Source organism: Heteronotia binoei, chromosome 8, assembly GCF_032191835.1.
Source record: "Heteronotia binoei isolate CCM8104 ecotype False Entrance Well chromosome 8, APGP_CSIRO_Hbin_v1, whole genome shotgun sequence".
Classification (NCBI taxonomy): Eukaryota; Metazoa; Chordata; class Lepidosauria; order Squamata; family Gekkonidae; genus Heteronotia; species Heteronotia binoei.
This window is the reverse complement of record NC_083230.1, coordinates 10,216,201-10,240,957: the sequence shown is the minus strand read 5'-3', so window position 1 is coordinate 10,240,957 and position 24,757 is coordinate 10,216,201. Positions and strand designations below refer to the sequence as shown.

General features: G+C 46.1%; 1 protein-coding gene across 1 annotated transcript in view; it reads right to left on the bottom strand.

Moving 5' to 3' along the window:
• Positions 1–523: 523 nt before the first annotated feature.
• ABCD2 (ATP binding cassette subfamily D member 2) overlaps positions 524–24,757 on the bottom strand; it is a 65,713-nt gene continuing 41,479 nt past the window's right edge. The window contains exons 7-10 of the mRNA XM_060244744.1: positions 6,867–7,012; positions 5,174–5,258; positions 3,075–3,200; positions 524–750 (exon numbers count right to left, since the gene is read on the bottom strand). Coding sequence (XP_060100727.1) covers positions 549–750; positions 3,075–3,200; positions 5,174–5,258; positions 6,867–7,012 — 559 coding nt within the window. The 3' untranslated portion in view covers positions 524–548. The remainder of the gene's footprint in view (positions 751–3,074; positions 3,201–5,173; positions 5,259–6,866; positions 7,013–24,757) is intronic.

The following is a 24,757-nucleotide window of genomic DNA, read 5'->3' as shown; positions in this document are numbered from 1 at the left end:
CAGCGTAGTGCAGCAAGACAAGAAAGTGTTGGCCTGGACCCTGAGCCAAATGGGGTGTGTTCCTCTACCCTCATTCAGAGTGAAGAGTCCAACAAGAGGGTTTTTACTCCTTTCCAGTCACAGTGTCATGCAGCCACATCGGATCGGACGCATCTACCCTGTGATTCCTCAACTGGTTGGGATTATGAGGGAAGGAACAAAAATGTTGTCAAACCAGAAGATCATTGGGGTCAAACACAGACGCCAAAAAAAAAAAAAAAATACAAGGCAAGAGACCACAAAGGCAGAGGGAATGGGTTTGCAAGAGACTTCAAGCAGCCCTTGAAAGTCCAATTTTTGTTTCCATTCAAACGTCACTAAAATTCGGCACAGCACTAACTCGACCCACTTCCGTCCTTCTGACTAGGCAGGCTGCAGATTTACGGAAGCGTTTGCACTCTTAAGCTGATCGCAAGGCATGCAAGCCAAAAGTGTCTCTCAGAAATTATAGTGCATTTGACTTTTTAAAAAACCCTCTGAAAAATCTAAATTCAAGCATTTATTCCTCTTTATCCATTTGTTTTCAGCACAGAGTCCTCCCCTAAGATTTTGCAAAGTTCATTCAGTCTTTGCTGCATTTTTGGCATTCCTGCAAGCTGAGATTCCAGCCTTTGTTTCTCCTCACTGAGGGTTAAGCGGATAGCAGTGTCCAGCTGTTCAAAGCGCCAGCCTCCTTCCCCATCAAACTGCAGCAGGTGAGTGTGGTATTTCCTGCAAAAAGACAAAAAAGGCACACTGAGAAATGCAAAGACGGAAGCTGGACCGTCCACAGGATAATTAGTTGGTAGACCTTTGGTGGGGAAAAACAAGCAAGGAAGGAGAGAAAAGAGACAGACTTCTACTAAGTCAGACTGGGGAGGAAGTACCAAGCACTAAAACCCAAACTGTAAATGTGACGTATGGAAAAGAAAAATAACACTTCCAGCACTGAAAGATAAAGCAAACACTGTGCTAATGAACAAAAGTATTGTGATTAGGGTTTGTAGACTCTTACGAGATCAAGTGCCGTGTTCTACTGGAGAAAGTTTTCCTTCCAGACGTTTCGTTCTCAGCTGCGGAGAACATCCTCAGTGGCGTTGCAGCCGGAGCAGGCGCTCAGACCTTCTTTCAAACCCCTTCCAACCTTCCCAGCAATTAACACAGAACAATGGTCACATTCAACAGCCAGTTTCCTTATCACTACCCTTCCAGGAAGCCCCACCAAACAATGGGCACATCCACAAACCAATTGCCCTTTCATCACACCCCCTCCAGCCTAGAAATAGCAGCTCTCCAGCAGCCCTGGCCCCACTCAATGCACAGCAGCCAAGAAGGTCTGAGCACCTGCTCCGGCTGCAACGCCACTGAGGATGTTCTCCGCAGCTGAGAACGAAACGTCTGGAAGGAAAACTTTCTCCAGTAGAACACGGCACTTGATCCCGAAAGATTCTACAAACCCTAATGATGTTACCAGCCGTGAAAACCTGAAATCTTTGATAAAAGTATTGTGTTTAACAGCAATTAAAAATGAATGCCGCGCCATAATGCTACATAATGAATAAATATACATAATCAAATTTGTAGCAATAAATATAACATCAAGTGTCAATGGTGAAAATGAACAGTATGTCAGCTAATAAGAACGATATTACGTCATTGGTGGAAAGGCAGCCAAAATCTGTTTGATCTTCCTCAAAGTTCAACCGTCTCTGGACTTCGTGGAGTGGGATTTCCCCCCTTCCCTCTCCTGCCCCTTGAGAAGGGCATTAATGAATCCTCAGGAACAGTCTAGGGAACAATGGTGTGTGTGGCAAGAGGGAGGAAAGACTCAGTGGAAATCTCTGCCCCCACTTCCACAGACAGAAATGTCATGCTGCCAGAGGAACTACATGGTTGGACACAGCATAATAATCTATATAGTAAAGACTTCCTGGATCAAGGGTTATAATATTGTGCACATACAAGAACAACTTATGACTTAAAAAAAAATCTACTGAAACGTCCACTGAGTTTGAATGGAGGAGGGGAAGGAATTAAAGAGCTAAAGAGAGTCAGATCCATCCAGCTTCCCACCCTTGCGTCCATCTTCCCTGTTGTGTTTTAAAACAACTGCTGTACCCAAAAGGGAACGGCTTAGCCAGGTGTTAAAATATGTAGGTCCTGCTGTGACCATGTGTCATACTTCTGAAGGCTGGACCATTCCATGTAAATTGTTATTGAAGAAAAAGTCCAGCCCTTGAAAAAGGCACCTATTTTGTGTAGAAACGATTGTTGAGCAAGAGAGCTCGGCGTTATTTGGGAGCTTACTTTCGTCTTCCAGAGTCGAAGAAAGTTTAGGAGAGAGAGTCTTTTCTCCCTTATCTGTTTGGGTTTTTTTGGGACTCTGTTTGACTTTGTCATTGAGCGGTACTTGCACCCGAGTAGTATGGAATTAATTATTAGTATCTTTTTGCAACTGTGCTATGCATTTGTATTTTTGCCATATTTTGTGTAGTTTTATATATTTATAACATCAATACTAATATGACCATTCAGAGCATATAGCATTCCACCCCACCCCCCCGCTGTGTTTTTGTCTCTCCAGTACCCAAAAGGGAAACCATCTATGCTAAAAGCTGATTCTTCTGTATTAGGCATATCTATGAAGTGCTGGGGGAGAGAAGACGGCGTGGTAGAGCCCGATCTTGTCAGATCTTGGAAGCTAAGCAGTGTCGTCCCTGGTTTATACTTGGATTGGAGACCTCCAAGAAAGACTGTTGAGGAAGGCAACGGCAAACCGTCTTTGCTTCTCACTTGCCTTAAAAGCCCTTGCTGGGGTCACCATAAGTTGTTTACAACTTGACAGCACTTTACACACACACACACACACACAAAGTACTGGGTCTCTAACAATGGTGCTTTCCTCTAGGGTAAAGAGCTTCCCCTTGATGCAGAGGAAATAACACCAATAGCAGAACAAATCCATAGAATCCAGTCCACTGAATTAGCATTACCTTGGAGTAACATCCTTTGCTTGGCTGCAAACTCAAAACATAACTCTTCACTTACAGACTCACCAAAGAGACGGCCTGTGCGTGATTGAAAGCAAGGAAATACCAGCTCCCTTTGCGGCCTGGAATATCTTTCCTTCAACATCAATGCTGACAGCACTTGTACATTCATCAAGTAATGCATATTTGGGCCTTGGAAATCAGAAAAAAAAAACAGGTTATTCATTCATTTGTCGGAATAGCATCTGTGCTTAAAGCCTGAGGCAAGATTTAGGGAGCCTAGGCTAACAGCCAGTGGTACTCTCATGGCATGGATTTCTATGTATGTTCAGAATCCTCCACACATGCACCATAGTCACTTGGTCCAGAATTATTATCTCAGTTAGACTGGATACAATACACACATTTATGGGTTAAACCCCTATTTAAGGGTTTCAAGACGATGAAACCTTGTGTGTCCAGAATGACACCCTGTCCTTGCGTATGATACAGACTGCCCAAGACGTTGTAAAGGCCAAGCTGGATTGCCTACATTCAATAGTTAGCTTAAGCAAGCAGAAATGCAACCCCTTAAACTGGGAAACTGGTTTCAAACATCAAACTATGATAACATAGTCGAGTTGCTATCTATAAATGCTGCTAATGAGCACACGTGTTATGAAGAATGAAAACAGGACTCTGCCTGGCTATTTTTCTGTGGTGCCTCAAGTCATGCTGGGAGTGACTGCTTTGGTCCTTACTACATCCTAAATTATTTTCCCAGTGAGAACGCTACTTTTGGATCTCATTCATTCACATTTTTATTTATATCCCGCCCTCCCCGCCGGAGCAGGCTCAGGGCGGCTAATAACAAAATTCATTGAGTTATACATTGAGTTAAAATACATGAAGTTATAACTAACAATATAAACCGACAGATAATTAAAAACTATTAAAATTCTAAATGCAGTAAGTTAATATTAGTATGTTAATATGTTGGTGCTATTCAGATGGTGAATTTACTTAGCAGTTTACTCAGTGAAAGCCATTCGAAAGAGAACGGTCTTGCAGGCCCTGCGGAACTGTTCAAAGTCCCGCAGGGCCCGCATTTCTTCTGGAAGCTGATTCCACAGCTGTGGAGCCATAATGGAGAAAGCCCAAGTACGGGTGCTCTGGAGTTTTACGTCTTTTGGCCCGGGGATAGTCAGCAGGTTCTTCCCTGCTGACCTCAGTGCTCTCTGAGGTTCATACGGGGAGAGACGGTCCCAAAGGTAGGCAGGTCCTCGGCCATATAGGGCTTTAAAGTTAATGACCAGCACTTTGTAACGAATCTGGTATATAACTGGCAGCCAGTGCAGTTCACGCAGCCCCGGCTGTATGTGAACTGCAATTTGACCTTAGGGTCAAATTGCACATTCCATGAGAGTTCTGTTCCACAATATAAATGTAAAATAATACTGGAACAACAAAAGAATTAAATCCCAACAAAAACAACTGAAGCCCAACAAAACCCCCAGTTGTAGAGCAAAAGATTCGCTAAAAAACTTGATAATATCCCAAAGAATTTTTATAGAGTTTGGGGCTGGGCTTTGGCACCGAGATCCAGTGTGGTGCACTGACTTCAGTGTCAGATTAGTATGTGGTAGACCTTGATTCAGATCCCGGCTCTGCCATGGAAGCTCGCTGGGTTACTTTGGGCTAGTCCCACGCGCTCATCCTAGCCTACCTCACAGAATTGTTGTGAGGACAAAATGGATACATGGAGAATGACGATGGAAGATGCTCTGGATCCCGAAGGGGGGGAACAGTAGGATATCAGTGTCTGAATGAACAAATAAAATAAACAAAAATCCTAAACTGCCCTAATTGGGGCTTGTGGACTCGTGTCTTTGTACTCTCTAACTTACCTCAGGGTTACTGTATGAATAAAAGGAGAGGGACTGCATGAAGGAGGAGGAGACAGAAGCTGATCATTGGCTGAGTGTTTGAAGGTCTTTTGATCACTCCCTTTTCTGCTATACCTTTCTGTCTTGCTGCATCCAGCTACAGACTTCATGCTGTCCTCAAGACCCCTGGTCTGTTGTGGGACTCTTCCCTGCGACCCTGGAGACTTGTACACTGTCTCTGTGGCAGTCAGCACTCTAACCACAGCTGACAGTTGTTTCAACACAAATGTTTACGCTTACTTGTGGTAAAACATCCGGGCCATGCCCATCCTCTGCTTTTCTCCCCCAGATAAGACGTCTTTCCAGTCTGTGACAGCATCCCACCCTTCAGAAAGACAAAAGAAACGCAACTGTAAAAGTCAAGCACCGTTCATAAGCGGGGACACACAGCGATCTGAAGCGAACATCAAGCAGTCTAGAAACACATCTGGCAGTATGATCAAGGGAAGAGGGAGGAATCATTACAAGCCCATCCTTGATGCCTGTACTGAACCAGCACCAAACTCTGCCTCCCTCTACCCTTCATCACACTGCTACAGAAAAACAAATATATCAAATGCTTTTTAAAATGTGGTATTCATAGCTCTATGGCTTTCTTTCTTTCTTTTTTTAACACAACCTTCATTTCGCAATGAACCCTAAATTATTTTTACAGCTCTATAATTCTGTGTGGCATAGGAAGCGGATTCAGGACAAATAAAGGCACGTGGTTGTCACACAGTGCGCAATTGACTTATGAAATTCATTGTCCCGAGTTGCGGTAATAGGCCACAAGGGCAGATAGCTTGCAGAAGATCAGACAAACTCACACTGATGTCCCAGAAGATGGGAAACAGCACAAATTGTCTTTCCAGGAACGCCACATAAAGAACACAAAATAGCTTCCACACACAACCCCTCCGCACACTGACTGAATGTGTGGAGGGGGGGGGGGGAGTGGACACAAGTGCACTGGTCTCACTCTGCCTCTGTGTGATTACCAGCTCATAAGCATTATTCCTGTGTGCGGAGATAGTATCCGTATGCACGCTCCCTTCCTTGTGATTGCTAATGCACAGAAAGCAGCACCCCAATCATGGGGAGGGAGGGGGTGTGTGAACACTGCCTTCATATTGCCATGATCATAAGCCAGTGATCACATTGTGGTGAACATATGAACATATGAAGCTGCCTTATACTGAATCAGACACTTGGTCCACCAGTCAGTATTGTCTTCTCAGACTGGCAGCGGCTCTCCAGGGTCTCAAGCTGAGGCTTTTCACACCTATTTGCCTGGACCCTTTTTTGGAGATGCCAGGGATTGAACCTGGGACCTTCTGCTTCCCAAGCAGATGCTCTGCCACTGAGCCACTGTCCCTCCCCTGGTGGGTGGGGGCAGAGTGCTAGTGCCCACACTCCCGCTCCATGCATCCAGTGAATGCATGAAAGATCACCTGCAGAGGACTAGAATGCCTGGGGGAAGGAAAGTTGGAGACAGCACAGGAGAGTCACACTGGCACACGTGACATGCCAATGTGCAAAGTCTGAGGCCTGTTCCCAGCTTAAGTGGTTCTTCCTTCTTTAGTGGGAAGAAGGCTCCACAGGCAGGAGGAACTTCAGCCCAGCCTTATGCTGGATACAGGCCTTTGTCTCCGGTGTTCTTGGATGGCCCCACAGTGAAAATGATGGTACAATCGGTTCAGTAGGTCTCTTAGAAAGTCCCTGGTTTGATGGCCTCTGGTGCTTCCATCAGGCACGTTTTAAAAAGGTGTTTCATTTCGGAAAGTATGGCTATGCAGTTAATTTACATGCCAGCAAAGTTATTGTGAAGGGCAAATCCAGAATAAGGAAGGAACCAAATACATAAAATTCTGGAGAAATCATGTTCTCTTGCTCTCTATATATGCTGGGTGTCCCTGGTTCTCTTTTCTCCTCTCCATTAAAAGACAGCTACCTCCTTCTCTCTGAACTATGTGGTTCAAATGAACGATCTGCAGGATGGACTCCAGATTCTGGTCTTGGTACCCCTTTTCATGCATGTCATCCACTGAGTCAGGATAAATAACTTGATCACGCAGTGTTCCAATGGACATGTAGGGCCTGGAAAGCAATGCAAGAAATTAGTCATCTCACACTGAATAACATCTCAACCCTGCTATTCAGGGCTGCTGGCTGATACTCTCTGAACAGCACACATAATGGTCCAAACATTGTTTCTAAATACTATAATTATTTGAAGATTACTGTTTTTTAAAATTTATTCTAGGGAACAATGCCTTGTTTACAGAAGAACCGATTAGAGTGCAGCAATGCAGATTATGTTGGTTTGAGAATAACGTACACATTGACGAAGAACATGTTATCCATTGCACAAAAACCTTCATTGCCATAGGAAACAGATTAGAAACATTAAATTGGAAGTGTATTTGTCTCTTCAGTTTCTTACCAGGGCTTTTTTTTTTTTTTAGCAGGAACGTTCAGGAATGCAGTTCCGGCTGGCTTGGCCAGGGCTCCGGCTCAAAAAAAAGGTCTCCGACAGAGGGAAGGCACTAGGCAGCCACATGCTCCCAAACTGCATGCTTTGTCCTCTGTGTCGCCTCCAGCCCCCAAAAGGCTTGCAAAGAGAGTGAGAGATGAGGAGCTGTCCACAAGTGCCCCCTCCTAGGAGAAGCTGGGCCTGCCACTGCCCACTCCGTTGCACGTGGCTCTCTCTGTGTTTTTTTGGGGGGGCGGGGGGTGAAACAAGGTCTCTCATTGGGCTGTGTGAGAACAGACATCCATTAAATACAGCAGATGGCACTGTACTGTTCTGTGTCAATACGCGGAAAATAACCTAGCCGATGGGTGATTTCACTTCCACTGATGATAGAGGGTGTGGCCTAATATGCAAATAAGTTCCTGCTGGGCTTTTTCTAAAAAAGAAGTCCTAATTCTTATGCATAACAAGTACTCAGAAGTCTGATCCTTTGGACATACTGATGTTCTCTGAATCGTTTGAGAAACAAATATGAGAGATTGCATGGCTAAAACTTTTTGTACCAGAAATACAGTTTGTTTTGCACAGAACTGCACTAAACATCCTACTACTCCATTAAAATGTGAGAACATTTCACTAGGTTTACAATCAAATAATTTATTCTGTATATTCAACTATTAGGCATATCATTTGTTGTCATCTTTACACTTTTCCTTCTAGCACCCAACTAAATTTCATGAGAGAAGAATGGATCTATTTATTATCTTTTGCAGTATGTCCTTTCCTCCTTTGCAAATGCTAATTCTCTCTTCCCTTCACCTTGTTCCTTCTTAGGTCTCATGAAACGGAAGATTGGAAGCTCTTACCGTGAAGCTTCCTTCTCGGTGGTCCTGGAGTGGGACGGTCCTGAACTGTTGGGAGTAGGCTCCTCCTCCGGAACAGGGTCGTTGATCGCTTGATCTGGCCTGGGGGAGGGGCCGCTCCCTTAGGACCTCGTCAGTCCATAGAACAGCCATGCTCCCCCAACGGCATAAATCTACAAAACAAAACTCTGCATCATAGGAACAAACCACTCGGAGACCATAATGATGCAACTCCATTTTAATAACTGCAACCAGCCGAAGTAACGGCACACAGCCAGATAACCAAACTCTCACCCCCAGTGCCCCAGTACCTCCCGCGACTAATTCACATTGCTGTCTGTCTAGAGGAAGGTACCACACCGGGTGGGATGGACCGTCCCACTCCAGGACCACCGAGAAGGAAGCTTCACGGTAAGAGCTTCCAATCTTCCGTTCTCCGGTGGTCCGTGGTAGTGGGACGGTCCTGAACTGTTGGGACATACAAAAGCAATATGTACCCTGGGCGGGCCTGTACCTTCAATGTATGACCTGCTGCAACACTCTGCGACCAAAGGCCGCCTCAGCCGCTGCCCACCTATCCACCCTATAATGCCTGGTGAATGAATGGACAGAACTCCAGGTAGCTGCCCTACAGATGCCTTCTAAAGATGAGAAGGACTTGTATACTGCAGAAGTAGCCGCCCCCCGTAAGGAGTGAGCCATGACGCCTCCTGGAGGCTCCAACCCTGACGCTGCATAAGCGGCCGAAATACACTGCCCCAACCACCTGCTCAGAGTTGAGGGAGAAACTGGTTTCCCCAGCGAGGGGGAGGAAAAAGAAACAAACAAGGACTTGGACCTCCGAAAATCCTTGGTTCTATTAATATAAAAACTCAAGGCACGTCTTACATCCAGTCGGTGCCATTCCGCTTCCCTCTCGTGCTTGGGATTAGGGCAGAATGCGGGTAACACCACCTCCTGAGACTGGTGGAAAACTGAATTCACCTTGGGAACAAACGTCGGATCAGGTCTCAACACCACCCTGTCGTTGTGAAAGGTACAGAGGTCTTTATCCACTGATAGGGCCCGCAACTCGGAAACCCTGCGGGCCGAAGTTATCCCCACCAAAAACAATGTTTTAAGAGTAAGATCCTTCAGGTTACAGGTGGCCATGGGCTCGAAAGGTGCATGGCACAATGCCTTCAGCACCACGTTTAACCTCCAGGTAGGAAACCTATGTGCTGTAGGAGGATTTAACAAGGACACCCCCCTTAAAAAACGCTTAACATGTGGGTGCCGTGTCAAAGAACCCCCTCTTTTAGTTCCACGCACAGCCGCAATAGCTGCCACCTGTCTACGGAGGGTATTAGTGGCCAACCCCTTATCCAAGCCCTCTTGTAGGAAGAGCAACAGCTTCCGGACAGGTAACCTCAAGGGATCCCATCCCCTTTCATTACACCAACGAGAGAACACCCGCCAAGTGTTATTATACACCCGAGTGGTAGAACCCTTCCTAGAGGCCAGCATAGTGTCAATCACTGTGGAGTCAAACCCCAACCTAACTAACTGCACCCGCTCAACCTCCACGCAGTTAACTGCAGCATGCCCGGTTGAGGGTGAAGCACTGTCCCTTGCGTCAGCAACGTTTCGGACACTGGCAGACGCCAAGGCTTTTCCGTCGACAGCCGTAACAGGTCCTGAAACCACCCCCGTCCCGGCCAGAAGGGGGCTATCAACACCAGCTCCGCAGACTGTTGAAGAACTTTGTTCACCAACCGGGGAATCAATTGCAGTGGCGGAAAGGCATACAACAGGCCGTCCGGCCAGTCGCAGTTGAGAGCGTCTACGCCCTCCGCCTGATCGTAGTTCTGTTTGGCAAAAAACCGCCGCACTTGACGATTGACCGGGGTTGCAAACAAGTCCACCGCCACTCTGCCGTATTTGTCCTGAAGAGACTGGAAAACCCTCGTGTCCAGAGACCACTCCGACTGATCCAGCCGCTGCCGGCTGAGCCAGCCCGCCAGCCCGTTGTCCTTTCCGGCTACGTGCACCGCCTTTATGGACAAGAGATACCTCTCTGCCCAATCTAGCAGACTGTTGGCCTCGCAGCACAGTTTCTTGATTCTGGTCCCGCCTTGTCGATTGACATAGGCTTTTGCTGTCACATTGTCCGTCTTTACCAACACGTGACGCCCCTGTAGCGAAGTCTGGAAGCGTAACAACCCTAGACGGATCGCCCGCAGCTCCAAAAGATTGATGCTCTGCTGAGACTCCAGTAGAGACCACTGACCTTGACACATCACCCCTTGAGAATGCGCTCCCCATCCGGAGAGACTGGAATCCGTCGTCACTACTATCCTCTGTGGCTCCGCCATCGCAATCCCCTGTTGAAACCGGGATGGTTCCAACCACCACTGGAGTTGCCGCCGTAGCTCCGGTGGAAGAGTCACTAGTCTGTGTAGCTTGCGAGCTATCACGTGCTGAAAGGGAATCAGAAAACATTGCAGAGGCCGTAGATGGAAACGCGCCCAAGACAGCACATCCTGGCAAGAAACCAGAACCCCTAACAGCTTTGCTAGAGTCATTACAGGAACCTGAGTCAACGCCAGCACCTCCTCCATCAAGGACCTGAGCTTCACCTGTCGACCTTCCGACAGAAACACTCTGTGCCTCTGAGTATCGATCAGGACCCCCAGATGCACTATCGCTTGCGTGGGAACAAGGTTGCTTTTTTCTCTGTTGACCACAAACCCGTGGTCCAGCAGCACCTGCACTGTCCGTTTGGTGTCCTCCAGACTCTGCTGATGCGAAGCGGCTCTGACCAACAGATCGTCCAGGTACGGATGAAGAGCCACGCCCCCCATCCGTAAATGAGCCACCAACGCCACCATGATCTTCGTGAACACTCGCGGGGAAGACTTGAGCCCGAAGGGCAGGGCCCGGTATTGGAAGTGCTTCCCATCATAGGTGAACCTGAGGAACCGACGGTGACTTGGTCGAATGGGCACGTGCAAATAAGCCTCGGACAGATCGATTGACGTCAGATACTCTCGTTCCTGTACTGCCAAGAGAATGGAACGCAAAGTCTCCATCCGGAACTTTTTGGTCTTGACAAAGCGGTTGACCCACTTCAGGTCCAGAATGGCCCGGGTATCGCCGTTCTGCTTCGGAACCAGGAACAAGATGGAATACACCCCGAGACCCCTCTGAGTTGGGGGTACCGGTTCTATGGCCCTGATGTCCAGAAGATGCTGAATAGCACCCAGCATTCCCAGGTGCTTGATTGGATCCTGCTTCCTCAGGACTGGACGAAACCTCTGACGTGGGAAGAATTCCAGTTCCAAGGCGTAGCCCTTGGAAACCGTGTCGATCACCCATTGGTCTGCCACCGAAGCCTTCCATTGAGGTGCAAAAAACTGAAGCCGCCCTCCGATAGGAACCAGTTCTGGCCTTGTGGCATAGTCATTGTGACCCTCCCTTTTTGGAGTCACTCTTATTTCCTTTGTCACTACGGCTAGCAAAGGGTTTGGTATCCCTACTGCGAGACTGCCACTTCCCTCGAAAGGGCTTGAACGACGCAGGCCGTGAGAACTTTTTAGAGTCCCGAAAGGGCTGAAAAGGCTTCTTAGACTTAAAGTCCTTCCTCTTAGAAGGCAAAACCTTCTTCTTGTCCTTCCCCTCAATCAGGAAGCGCTCCAATTCGTCTCCGAAGAGACTCACACCCTTAAATGGAACAGCTGCCAATCTGGCCTGAGCCGCTGCATCGGCCTCCCAGGTTCGAAGCCAGACATTCCTGCAGACAACTGCATAGCGTCCAAGGTTGCATCTGCAATAAATGCTGTGCCCAGGGCTATTTTCTTGAGCTCATCTTTGAACTCTTTTGGCGCATCACTATCAGCTGATGCCAGATTAGAAGCCCAGGTATAAACTGCACGCGCAAACAGGGAGCCCGCTGAAGAAGCCCGGATGGACCAAGCCGAAGCTTCAAAGTTTTTCCGTAGAGCCTGTTCCATCCGCCTGTCACAAGCATCCTTAGGTAGACCGTCTGCATCCATAGGCAGCACAGATGTGGATAACAAACTATTTACAGGATCGTCCACTAGGGGCAATTTCAGACGCTTAGTAGCCTCTGGGCTCAACCCATACAGTTTGGAAAATAAATGTGGATTAGATTTTGGCTTCGCCGGATGCTCCCACTCCGCTTTAATCAGACTAAAAAAGGGAGCGGGCAAGGGTACACCGGTCTGAGACACCCCCACTTTGGGCATCATTTTCCCTGACCCTGAAGGTAAGTCCGGGTCTAAGTCTACCTTCTCTTTGGGTGTGGTCGTGAAGTCCAGTTCCCTCAGGACCTTAGGAAGGAGCTTAGAATAATACTCCACTGGGAACACCCTAGACTGTACAGAGGGAGTATCATCTTCCTCCTCAGAGAGTTCTCCCTCCTCTCTAGCAGAAGAGTCCACCGAGGAAGCAACCTCCTCTTCCTCCTGTGAGCTATCACCAGGAGACTCTAAGTTCTTACTCAATCTTGCCTTCTTAGGGTCTGTAGGGGCCATGGCAAAATCTAAAACCGCTTGCCTCTTCCTCTTCCGAGGGTGAGCATGCGCAGCAGCGTCCTGTGCCGGGGCAAAATCCTTGCTAAGTTCCCTTTTTAACCAAGCAAGTAAATTCAGTTTGGCATTCTCTCCGGATAAGTCCGGGTCAGAATCCTCACGATCCCTTTCAGAAGCTGAGCCAGAGTACTTAGGCATGGAGAAGTCGCTGTTTGAACCTGTCCCCTGTTCCTGTTCGTCAGCCATCTCCACTGCACAGGAGGCTGAAACGAAAGTGAACACAAAAAAGGGGAAAGGAAACTGCCATTCCCAGGTTAACAGCCTGCCAAGGTGACCCCTACAGGACGACAACAAGCCAACCCCGACCTCCCCCCTCCCTTCCTGACCACGCACCGTGTGTCTGGAAAAGGAGAGGCTGAATTAACTAACGTTCTACCCGCTCCCCACAGGGAGGCGGGAAAAAAGGGGCAGCTGCAAGCTCCTGGGTGGGCTGTCCTCCTTACAGCAGAGCCCGTCCCAAGGATAAGGGCAGAGCGAAACCAGAAAGGTTTCCCACTCTTTCTCCCAGACAGCTTACCTACACACGAGTATACCGCTGCCTGAAGCCCTCGCCAAGGTCTTCCGCCGGGTAAAACCGGGCCCTGGTCGTCTGCACTACGCCAGCCGGCGCTGCGTGGGACCAGACTGTCGGCTTTTCCGCTCACACCAACGCCTCCTGCGCAGGCTAGAAAGGGGCGACCTTCGTTTCCCTCTCTCCGCGGCAGCCGACACACGAGCCATTTTTGTTAGGCAAAGCCTAACGCTGACGGCGACTTCCCTGCCCGCCGCCGATTGCGGCTGAAGTAAAAGGCAGGGGCCTTCAAAGAGAAAATTCTTCCGTCTGATCAACGTGCCTCGCAGGCACCGCGAACACGTCCTGTTCTTTCAACAGGGCCGTTTGGACTGACGAGGTCCTAAGGGAGCGGCCCCTCCCCCAGGCCGGATCAAGCGATCAACGACCCTGTTCCGGAGGAGGAGCCTACTCCCAACAGTTCAGGACCGTCCCACTACCACGGACCACCGGAGAAGAGTCATTTTACCATACCTATAATTTTGTCAAAAATAAATGGGTGCTAGAACAAATCAAGCCTGAATTCTTCCTAGAATCTAAAATAACTAAATTGAGGGTATTCTTCTTGGGTCACACCAAGTCTTGCTGGAAAGTACAATAATGTTAGGAAAAGTTGAAAGCCCGAGTAAAAGAGGAAGACCAAATATGTGATGAATTGACTCAATACAGAAAGCCATAGCCTTCCATTTGCAAATCCTGAGCAAGGCTGTTAATGATGTTTTGGAGGTTATTACTTTGTAGGGTAGCTATAACTTGAAAGCAACTTAATGGCACATATAATACACACATAGTTTTGCCAGGAAATCATCAGTTGTGTTGGCTTCTGGCAGGCATGCATATGTGACCATGCACCACAATGGTTTTAACAACTGCGGCATACAGAACGGCATTAGCCTGCTCTGAAGTGCTCACATGGGACTGGCATTCAATGAATATCTTTATTACAAGACTAGGAATAAGGCTCCTTGTGATGGAATACATAATGCGCTCAAAAAGAGGCTGTGAGTGAGTCTCCACCTGCCCTTGCTCACCCAAGTGAAAGCATTCACTCTCCCCAGCCTTGGTGTCTTCCCACCCATTCAAGGCAGCTGTTTTCTGTAGGGGAATTGATCTGACTTTAGCTTTCCATCTCCTCTCCACTCCCTGCAGCCTCTACCAAGAAAAAGTAGTCTTTCTCTACAATGTGGACCAAAACAGCTTACATCATTCTCCTCTTCCTGTTTTTATCTGCACAATAACCCTGTGAGGTAGGTTAGGCTGAAAGTCTGTGAGTGGTCTGAAATCACAGTGTGGACCAAAGCAGAAGGAAAGCAATCTCAGCAGGGTATAATGACACAGAGTCCACCTTGCAAAGATAGCCATTTTCTCCAGGGGAGCTGATTTCTGCAATCTGGAGAGCAATTGTAATTCTGAGTGATCTCCAGCCCTCACTTGGAAATTGGCAGCAATGGCTGGTTTGGAGGGTGGAGTCTATGGCATTGTACCTGTCTGAGGTCTCGCCCCTCCTCAAACCTTACCTTCTTCAGGTTCCATCCCTCAAATCTCCAGGAATTTCTCAACCTGGAGTTGGCAACCCTATCTCATTCCCAGCAACAGCGACAAGCACTCAGGCCAGTAGTCAAACTCCAGGTGGAGCCTGAACTCCAGACAACACATCTGTCTCCCCCTGGAGAAAATAACTGCTTTGGAGGGTGGACTCTATGGCATAATATTCAGCTGAGGCCTCTCCCCTCCCCAAAATCTGCCATCCTCAAACTTCACCACAAAATCTCCAGGAATTTTCCACTAACCTGTAACTGACAAGCTGGCCTGAATAAGTACTCCCTCAAAGGCCAAAAGAGGCCTAGTAAGGGCCTTCTCCCCCTGCCTTTTAGTGAGAGAACCAAGGTTGGTTGCATTTTACTGACAGAAGCAAACTTGGTTGCATAGCAACAGCTACTGCCTAGCAGTTTCTCCAGTGACCCAATACTCTGGGACCAGCAGTGGGCAAGGGAAAGGAGCAGACCCAGCCAATGACATGCAAGTTGTCTTGACGGGCAGTTCATGGGCCAATGGCTGAGGTGGTACACACCATAGCCAATGGGAAACCTGGAAAATGCCAGGGCGTTAGGCTTTTATACATATAAGTTAAGATGTCTCAGCAGTTACCCCTTTTGTGGTCTCAGAAGATACAAATATTTACAAATCTAGAACAGAGATTCTCAACATTCATGATGTCTTCACTTTTCCCTGAAGAGGCACCTTGACAGGGCTGCTTGCCAAGCAAGTTCTTGCCAAATAGTCACAGAAACTGCAGAGCTGACTTCTAGATTCTGAATGGGTTACTTTTTTTTTTTGTCTAGTTACTAATTTGGGAGAGGCTTTGTCTAAGAACATTTGAGAATCTTTGGTTCAGAGTTTCAAAGGCTTGGCTTATGCTTTATATAGAATCCCATATTAAAAACACATTTATCATTGGATCAGATGGTGAATGCATCATTCGTCACACATTGTTCCTAAGCGCTTGTCCCAGATAACATCTGACATATTGAGAGAGGACCAAAGCAAGGTGCTGTTGTTCCTTAGTATTTAGTGGTGTCACCTGTGCTACACATTGTAACGATGGCCCAAATGGTTTATTTAATCGATGCTATATGGTAAAATTATGGCACAGCACAAGAGGACGCATCAGCATTCATCAGTAATCTATGAGGATAAGAACCAGCATAGTCTAGAGCACGGATGTCGAACTCATTTGTTACAAGGGTCAGATCTGACATAAACGGGACTTTGTGGGGCCAGGTAGTGGAGATATAAACTTTATAAAGGACACAGACAAACACATTGAAAGATTTTTTTCAAAGTTAAAATACAAGCATGCTTAAAAGTCTTGCAATATTTTGTTTAAAATGAAAAGACGGCGGGAATAGTGGGATTTGGCAATGCAATTTGAAAAATAAAACATTAAGGAAAAGTACAAGGATGACAGCAGAAACTAAAAATATAAAATGCTCTGTCTAGGAAAACATGAAATGGTTGGGCATTGCAAGCTCCTCTCCCCCGCCACCCCGCCACTGTCTACTCAGATTGGCAATGGCTCTTCAGTGTAATATTGTAGCAGAAAACCCCCTTAGCTGTGGGTTTTCAGGGTAGAGTAGGCAGTGGTCCTCATGTCCATTCAGCAGAGACAAGCTGGCTCAAAGCATCAACCATATATTTGCAAGGACACAGCTCCCTGGAAACAACAGCTTCAGCTGGGAATAGGAATGCTGGGAAGTGAAACACAATGCAGCACAGACGAAGTTGCAAGGGAAACAAGGGATGGGTTTTCCATTTTAATACATGGGAAAATCCATCCCATGTTTTCCTTGCAGCTTTGCTTCCTGCTGTGGCTGGCAAAGACAAGGCAGAAAGAACAGGGAAATTCAACAGCCTCAGCACTTCAAAGGATGACAGGAGTGGGGAAGGGGGGGGGGAAGAGTCCCGTGGGCCTGATTAAAGCCCTGGGTGAGAGAGTTCTGGCCCATGGGCCAGACATTTGACACCCCTGGTCTAGAGCTTAGGATGACAGACTAGGCTGAGGAACACTCAAATTTAAATCCTCACGCTGTCGTGAAGCTTGCTGGGTGTCCTTAGGCCAGTAACACAGTCTCACCCTAGTGTACTTCAGTACGTTGTGTATGCTGCCATGTACTTCCCGGAAGACAAACAGACATAAGTGATGCCAAGTCACAACCAACTTATGGTGAATCCAGCCAAGGGTTTTCATGGCAAGAAAGAAGCAGAAGTGGTTTGCCCTTGCTTTCCTCTGCAGATTCTTTCACGGTGGTCTCCCATGCAAATACTGACCACGCTTAGCTTCCAAGATCTGATGAGACTGGGCTATACCTTGCTACCTTCCCTCTTATCTCCTTGGAGGAAGGGTGGGATAAAACTGTGGTAGATAAATGAAGTAAAGGAGAACAAGAGAGCAGCACACATCGCTGGTTCTTTACCTTATCTACCCACCATTTCGCACCACAAACTAAAGACCCATGCTCTTATTTTCTCCTGTCGCACATGAAGTCTCAATTAGCAGCTACACATCCTTGGGCTTCAGGGAAATTGTTCCCTTCCTAAAGTAGGGGTGTTTTAAAAAGCCAATGGAACACAGTGACGGCTGGAGCCCTGTGCTCTGAATACACCTGCCACATGTAGCACTCAGAGAATCCCATGAATGTTCCATGTGACACAGCAAGTGAGAACCACAACTTAATGCAAAAACGGAGGCCAGCAGGAGGAATGACAAAAGCTTTGTAAGCACAAAGCTGTCCAGCCCAGAGCTGATTTTGGTGCAGTTCCAAACAACTGGTTATAACACTCTGTGCCTTTGAGGTATGTTCAGGTTACTCATTCTGTTAGTCACAGAGGGAATACATGCATTGTGTTTAGTGAATGACATCATTGTGCTCTTTCAAGAAATGCTAGATCGTAAGGAGCAGTAAAAATCCCTTTCCCAGTTCAGAAGGCATACCTCACATTAATCAAAAGGTCTTTTAATAACAACACTGTCAGAATTCGTTCCTGATGTTCTTACGAGGAGCTTTACCAAACCAGTCCTAGGCTATAATCCTGTGGAAGTAAGAGAGCTGTCAAGTATCACGTGCCCACTAGGATTTGCTTTCTGTTTTCACCACAGCCATAACCACCGCTGTGAGGAAACCTTTCAGTAGAGCTCTAGCAGTGTGTAGAAGATTACTATATTGATCTAATGATTTTGCCTGTTGGGAGAAAGCACTGCAAAGCCTCCCCTAGGCTTTAATATTGGTTAAAGCAGGATTGAATTTTTTTTTTTCAGAATGCCAACTGGCAGCACTTAATAAGCTTTTGCTAGGATCTGTAAAGCCAGTGATTTCTGCTGAAAAAACACAATGGAAGTTTTTTACGATGAAATTCTAAGGGCCAGTAAATAGGGTAAGAGGTCTCCAACCAAGCATTTCAATCATTCCCTACACAACTATAATTCCCAAGAAGGGAAACCATAACTAATATGTCTGATGCGCATGTGACTTAAATTCCATTATAACCATATACCTACCATAAACAAATATATACCGTATATTTCCAAAAGGAAAGGTGCAAAGAATGAACAGTTCTCTTGTCTACCCTCCCCACCTTTTCTTCGGAAACCAGTTCAAGGGCGTGTTAGGGCAAGCTACAATTTCCGCAGCTCTCTCAACATATAAATAATTAACCTGAGCCTAAAATAACCTACAGTAAAACTTTCTTCTCCGGTATCCAAGAACGTCTGTTAAATATTTCAAAGAGATCGATTACCAAGTCTGCGTATTATTAGCTTATGCGCAGTAACATAGCTTACAGGGTACAAAGTGAAGAGCTTCCTTACCAGGGTGTATAATTAGAAGCTGCTGTTGCAGGAAGAAATATTATACAAAACAGTGAGCCACAGAAAGCGTAAGGGTGTTTACTGCAGGAAGGAGGCAAGGAAGAACCCGTAAGCCAGGCTGTTCAGTGCAATGGCTTTCTTACAACAAACAAGCCCAGTAGCTCTATGCAGGAACTGCCTGCGCCAGGGATCCACGCTCAGCAAGGAACACGCTGTCAGTCCGTTTGAGTCAGTAGCACTGTGGAACCCCAGGCAGTGACTGGCCTGCTTCCTGCCCTTCACGGGGGCTCATCTTCTAGCGGCACAGCCATAGAGCTAAGAGAAAGACTACAGTGACACAGCCTGGATTTCTGGTACTACATGGAAATCCCCACGTCCTTTGGATGAAGCCAGAAACACTCCGCCCTGCACATCTAGCACTGGCAATCAGAAATGAATTCAATGTAATACCAGAAGTGGTATTAATCAGGATTTCATAAGGACTAGAGTCCTTTGAGGAAGGCAAAGAGGGAACAGCAAAGAGAAGAGTTGATGGTTAAGAGCCCCAGTTAGTAAAAATAAACAGGAAACTTGTGGCACTTTAAAGACTAATAAAGACGTTATTCCATCATAAGCTTTCATGGACTAGACCCAGTAAGGGGGGTTTTCAAATTTGAATAAATAATTAAAAAATTAAATAATACTAACAAAGTGTATATAATGTTAGCAAAAGAGGGCAGATGTACCACATAAAAGGACTAGGGTTTGTCTATACTTCATATCCCCCATTTAACCTGGCTGATAAGCAGCATGACAGCTCTGATAACTAGAGACAAACATACTATGTTTAGATATGTGGGGAGGGAAATTTCCCATGGAAAAATGTAGCCTTGGAAAATCTTCTGCACTTCACCGACTACTAGATCCCTCTTGATCAGAACTTGGGCAGTGAAATTAATAGTGATGAACAAACACATGCCATTCCTCTCTTCCTCCCTGGCCCCAAAGACTCCTCTCCAGTTTGATGCTATGGGGTGGAGCTGCTGCCCTGTGCTGCAGAGTGGTAAAGCTGCAGTACTGCAGTCCAAGTTTTCTGCTCACGACCTGAGTTCGATCCCGGCGGAAGTTGGGTTCAGGTGGCCGGCTCAAGGTTGACTCAGCCTTCCATCCTTCCGAGGTCGGGAAAAGTGTAGATGACAGGGGAACGCAATGGTAAACCGCCCAGTAAAAAGTCTGCCGCGAAAACGTCGTGATGCGAGGTCACCCCAGAGTCGGAAACAACTGGTGCTTGCACAGGAGACTACCTTTACCTTGTTAGGGCTGGATAGAGATATGGGTGCTGGAGATAGGGCGGACCAGGGTTTGTCATTTCTACACCTGAGCCAACCTTTCTGTGTTTTGTTTGTGCTTGAAGTTTGAGAACAGGTGAATTCTAAAGGCTTAGTCTTGCTCACACTCAGAGGCGTTTTGAGATCACATCACGTGTCATCACATGTTCAGCATTCTTTGGAGCAATTGACCCATTTGAACTGACAATGACAATTTGATCTTTCCCCGGTTAAATATAGAACACATTGTTCCCCCAAAGGAATGCAGTGTTTGGGTATGAGACTGGATCCAGCCATCTAACAGCAGAAAGTGCCAATGGTCATGGATTTTTCCTGTCTTCCTTTCCCCCCCAGCGATCTTTTTCAACTCTGGGGAAAAGGGTCCTCAGGTTTGCAAGACCTGCTTGGACCAAGAGCTAATGAAACGAGTTGGGTGGCTGCAGAGTGGAGTAGCAAGAAGACGAAATCACCCTTCCTGTGTTTTCTGTCAGCAAATGCAACTTCCAGGAGGAGGAGGAAGGAGTGATTTTGACCCCTTCCCCTTCTTCTGTGCAGCCCACAGACCTGGACAACTATTGCTCCACATGGGGCCTGTAAGCCTGGGTATCAATCCTCCCAGGATTGGAAAGAACGTTTAGAGGAGGAAAAGATCTGTGGTCCTTGTGCCCAAAGAGAAGATCTAACTCATCATTTATATGCACACTTCTACATTCCCATACCAACCCTCCTCCCTGTTTATGTTTTAATTTTTTTTTAAGTTTGCTTTAATGTTTTGTCTAATTGGGATGAAAGGCAAGACACAAACGCTGGAAATAAACCAATTAATAAATATATGCCAGGGAGGCAGCCAGCTATAGTTCCACCAGCCTTCACAAAGAAAGCAACCTTCATTGAAATCCCTACTGGTTAAGGATATCTGAATAAAGGAAATGCTCTATTAATCTACTGAACAACCAGAAATCCAGGCTGTGAAAACTGCATAACAAGGAGAGTGCTGCAAAATGCCCCATCCTGTGTACAGTATCGCACCAAATCCAACACTTGATCGATGGAACTTTTATGGTTGCCAGGTTCCCCCTGGCCATTGCCAGAGGTTTGGGGGGGGAGGGGGAGGGTTGCCTGGGGATTCAGGTTGGGAAACTCTTGGAGATAGGGGGATGGAGCCTGGGGAGGATAGGAACCTCAGCAATACTCCCTCCAAGCTGTGGAGTCCTGTGAGCAAAAATTCTTCTTTGTGAACTTCTGGCATTGAAGTTGTGAGCTACTGTATAAGTTAGTTTGCTCTGGTGCCATCCTTCCTGAGCTAAGACAAAAATGTGTGAGCCAGAGGCTAAAAAAAACCTGTGAGCTACCTCACACTAACTCAGTTTAGAGGGAACACTGGGCCTCAGTAGGGTAGAATGCTATACCCTCCAAAGCTGCCATTTTCTCCATGGGAACCAATATCTGTAGTCTGGAGAGGAGCTGCAATTCTGAGGTATTCCCAGGTCCCACCTGGAGGCTGGCATCCCTAGAACCTTTATGAACTTAGGTCTAGTTTTCACATGCAACTGAACGAGGTGGTAATGAGATAGCGGAGGGCTGAGGTAGCTGAATGGACTGGACCACTTCAGACAGGAGGGTTTTTTGGTTTTGTTACCATTTTCTATGTTCCCCGGCATTAATAGTTCAATGTAAGCAGACAACTAGTACCACATATGAAGGGCTAGGCTAAAGCCTCCCTTTATGTGCTCCTTTTTATTATTTGCAAGGAGTTACTACATGAGGGAGCAATTTTAAAAATGTGACACTGCCACCTGCAGCCTGAAGTAGTACAGTCTGTTCTAGTGTCATTCCGCTCAAGGACTAATTGTATTCTTGATCACTCCTTCAATCCTTTTCATTCAGTGAAAATTCATTGAGCTTTGCAATGCTACTTTTGCATGAGGAGTTAAAAGCCCCTTGGGGCATTAATCTCTCTCTCTCTCTCTCTAAACTAAGAAATTTAAGATACTTGTCTTAATATGTCAACAATCATCAGTTAAGAAACAGCCAATTTGCATTTTGTTCACAACTGGGAGCCACATTTGGGGAAACTCCAGCCAAATGCGAAATGGGATTAACACAATCATTCTAAATTAGGTGGGATGCAGAAATGAAAATCATGAGATGCCCCATCGGTTTTCTGTTTATTCTTTCACATACAGACACAGTGAACCCTGTAAAAAACTAATCAACAAGTCATATAGCCACATGATACACTAGAATTCCATTACTGGAACTTTTGATGTATTATCTATCCCTAGTAATGATTGGTCCACAGTGTTGGGGGTGGGGCTCTCCTGTGCTATTTCCTCAATTAAAGATGGCTCCTCTGGGAGGTTTTTCATCATAGTAGGGAAACAGACAGGCACCATTATTGTACCCGTCTTTTCTATATATGAGGGTCAAAAGCAACCCTGGGGCACCATGACCTCAATTCATATCAGATCTATCATTGTTCTTAGAGGCAAATCACTCAGTGGGGGGACAGGTTCAGGGAAGCAACTCTGCTGTCATACATAATTTGGCACCAAATTGGAGACCCAGTTTGGTGTAATGGTTAAGTGTGCAGACTCTTATCTGGGAGAACCAGGTTTGATTCCCCACTCCTCCACTTGCACCTGCTAGCATGGCCTTGGATCAGCCATAGCTCTGGCAGAGGTTGTCCATGAAAGGGCAGCTGCTGTGAGAGCCCTCCAGCCCCACCCACCTCAAAGGGTCTCTTTTGTGGGGGAGGAAGGTAAAGGAGATTGTGAGCCGCTCTGAGACTCTTCGGAGTGAAGGGCGGGATATAAATCCAATATCATCTTCTTCTTAAATGAACTCAGATATTAGATTACCTAAAAGACAAGAGCAAACATCTGGCTGTACAGAACTTGTTTCTAGCTGTACGTTGCAAGAAAAAAATTACATGTGCAACTGAATTTGTTTTACAATCATGTTTTCTGTTTGGTTTAAAACTTACATGGGGAAGATTAGTTGAGTTCGGATGCAAAACAGAAGCAAGAGATTTCCGCAGGTATTATAAAATATATTGTACTATAAAACATAGTAGGCAACCTGTAAAATTGAAAATACTGAGGCCTTCACGTTTACACAGGGTACATTTTGTTGGATGACTTGCACCATAATAGGAAAAATATATTCTAATATTATAAAGCGCTTACATGCACTTTAGAACATGTATTTTGTTGGATGACTTGCACCATAATAGGAAAAATATATTCTAATATTATAAAGTGCTTACATGCACTTTAGAACATGTATTAAGTTGTGTGCCTTAAGTAGAATCACTCTGGTTCTTATTCAAAATCTTTCAGGCAAAGTGGAGCTATGTCAGCTCTGACATTCTGCAAAGTATTTTAGGATAAATCATCCTTGCCCATCAATCGAAGACATTCCTACAACTCCAAGTCCAAGTTTTAATTAGTAGGCACCCAGAGTGTCTGATGTCATGGACAGCAGGAGAGAAAATATCAGCTAATCTCTAAAGCTGATAGTACCTCCAGGAGACATGCCCAGGTAACTCTTGTCTATTTCACAAGGGCTAATAGCACTGCCATCTTTATAGTCACCTCCCGTGCTCTGTCACCAGCATGCATGATACTATAAATTAAATTCCCTTTAAGAATATTGGTACACCTTCTGCGTAAACAAGAGTTCCTCTGTAGATGAAGGCAAGCAAGGTTGTCAGTTAAACCATACAGAATCAAGGCAATCCTTGTTCCAATCAGGATAAAATTGACTAGGTCTTAATGTAACTCAATTACATAAACAGCATAGTATATGGGCATGAAGGGCTATTCTCCCAACTCTGAAAATTCTAATTTTAAAAGTGTAATCATCATATTTATTTATTTAAGAACATAAGAGAAGCCATGTTGGATCAGGCCAATGGCCCATCCAGTCCGTGTCACACAGTGGCACACACACACACACACACACAAACGCACTGTGGCTAATAGCCACTGATGGACCTCTGCTCCATATTTTTATCTAACCCCCTCTTGAAGCTGGCTATGCTTGTAGCTGTTACCACCTCCTGTGGCAGTGAATTCCACATGTTAATCACCCTTTGGGTGAAGAAGTACCTCCTTTTATCCGTTCTAACCCAACTGCTCAGCAATTTCATCGAATGCCCACGAGTTCTTGTATTGTGAGAAAGCGAGAAAAGTACTTCTTTATCTACCTTCTCCATCCCATGCATTATCTTGTAAACCTCTATCATGTCACCCCGCAGTCGACGTTTCTCCAAGCTAAAGAGCCCCAAGCGTTTTAACCTTTCTTCATAGGGAAAGTGTTCCAAACCTTTAATCATTCCAGCTACCCTTTTCTGCACTTTTTCCATTGCTATAATATCCTTTTTGAGGTGTGGTGACCAGAATTGTACAGTACTCCAAATGAGACCGCACCATCGATTTATACAGGGGCATTATGATACTGGCTGATTTGTTTTCAGTTCCCTTCCTAATAATTCCCAGCATGGCGTTGGCCTTTTTTATTGCAATCGCACACTGTCTTGACATTTTCAGTGAGTTATCTACCACGACCCCAAGATCTCTCTCTTGGTCAGTCTCTGCCAGTTCACACCCCATCAACCAACCCTCTTCTTGTCAATAGCAATCACCTCTCTGTTTCTTAGTTCTCTCTGTGTGTTCATCTGTGTTTATT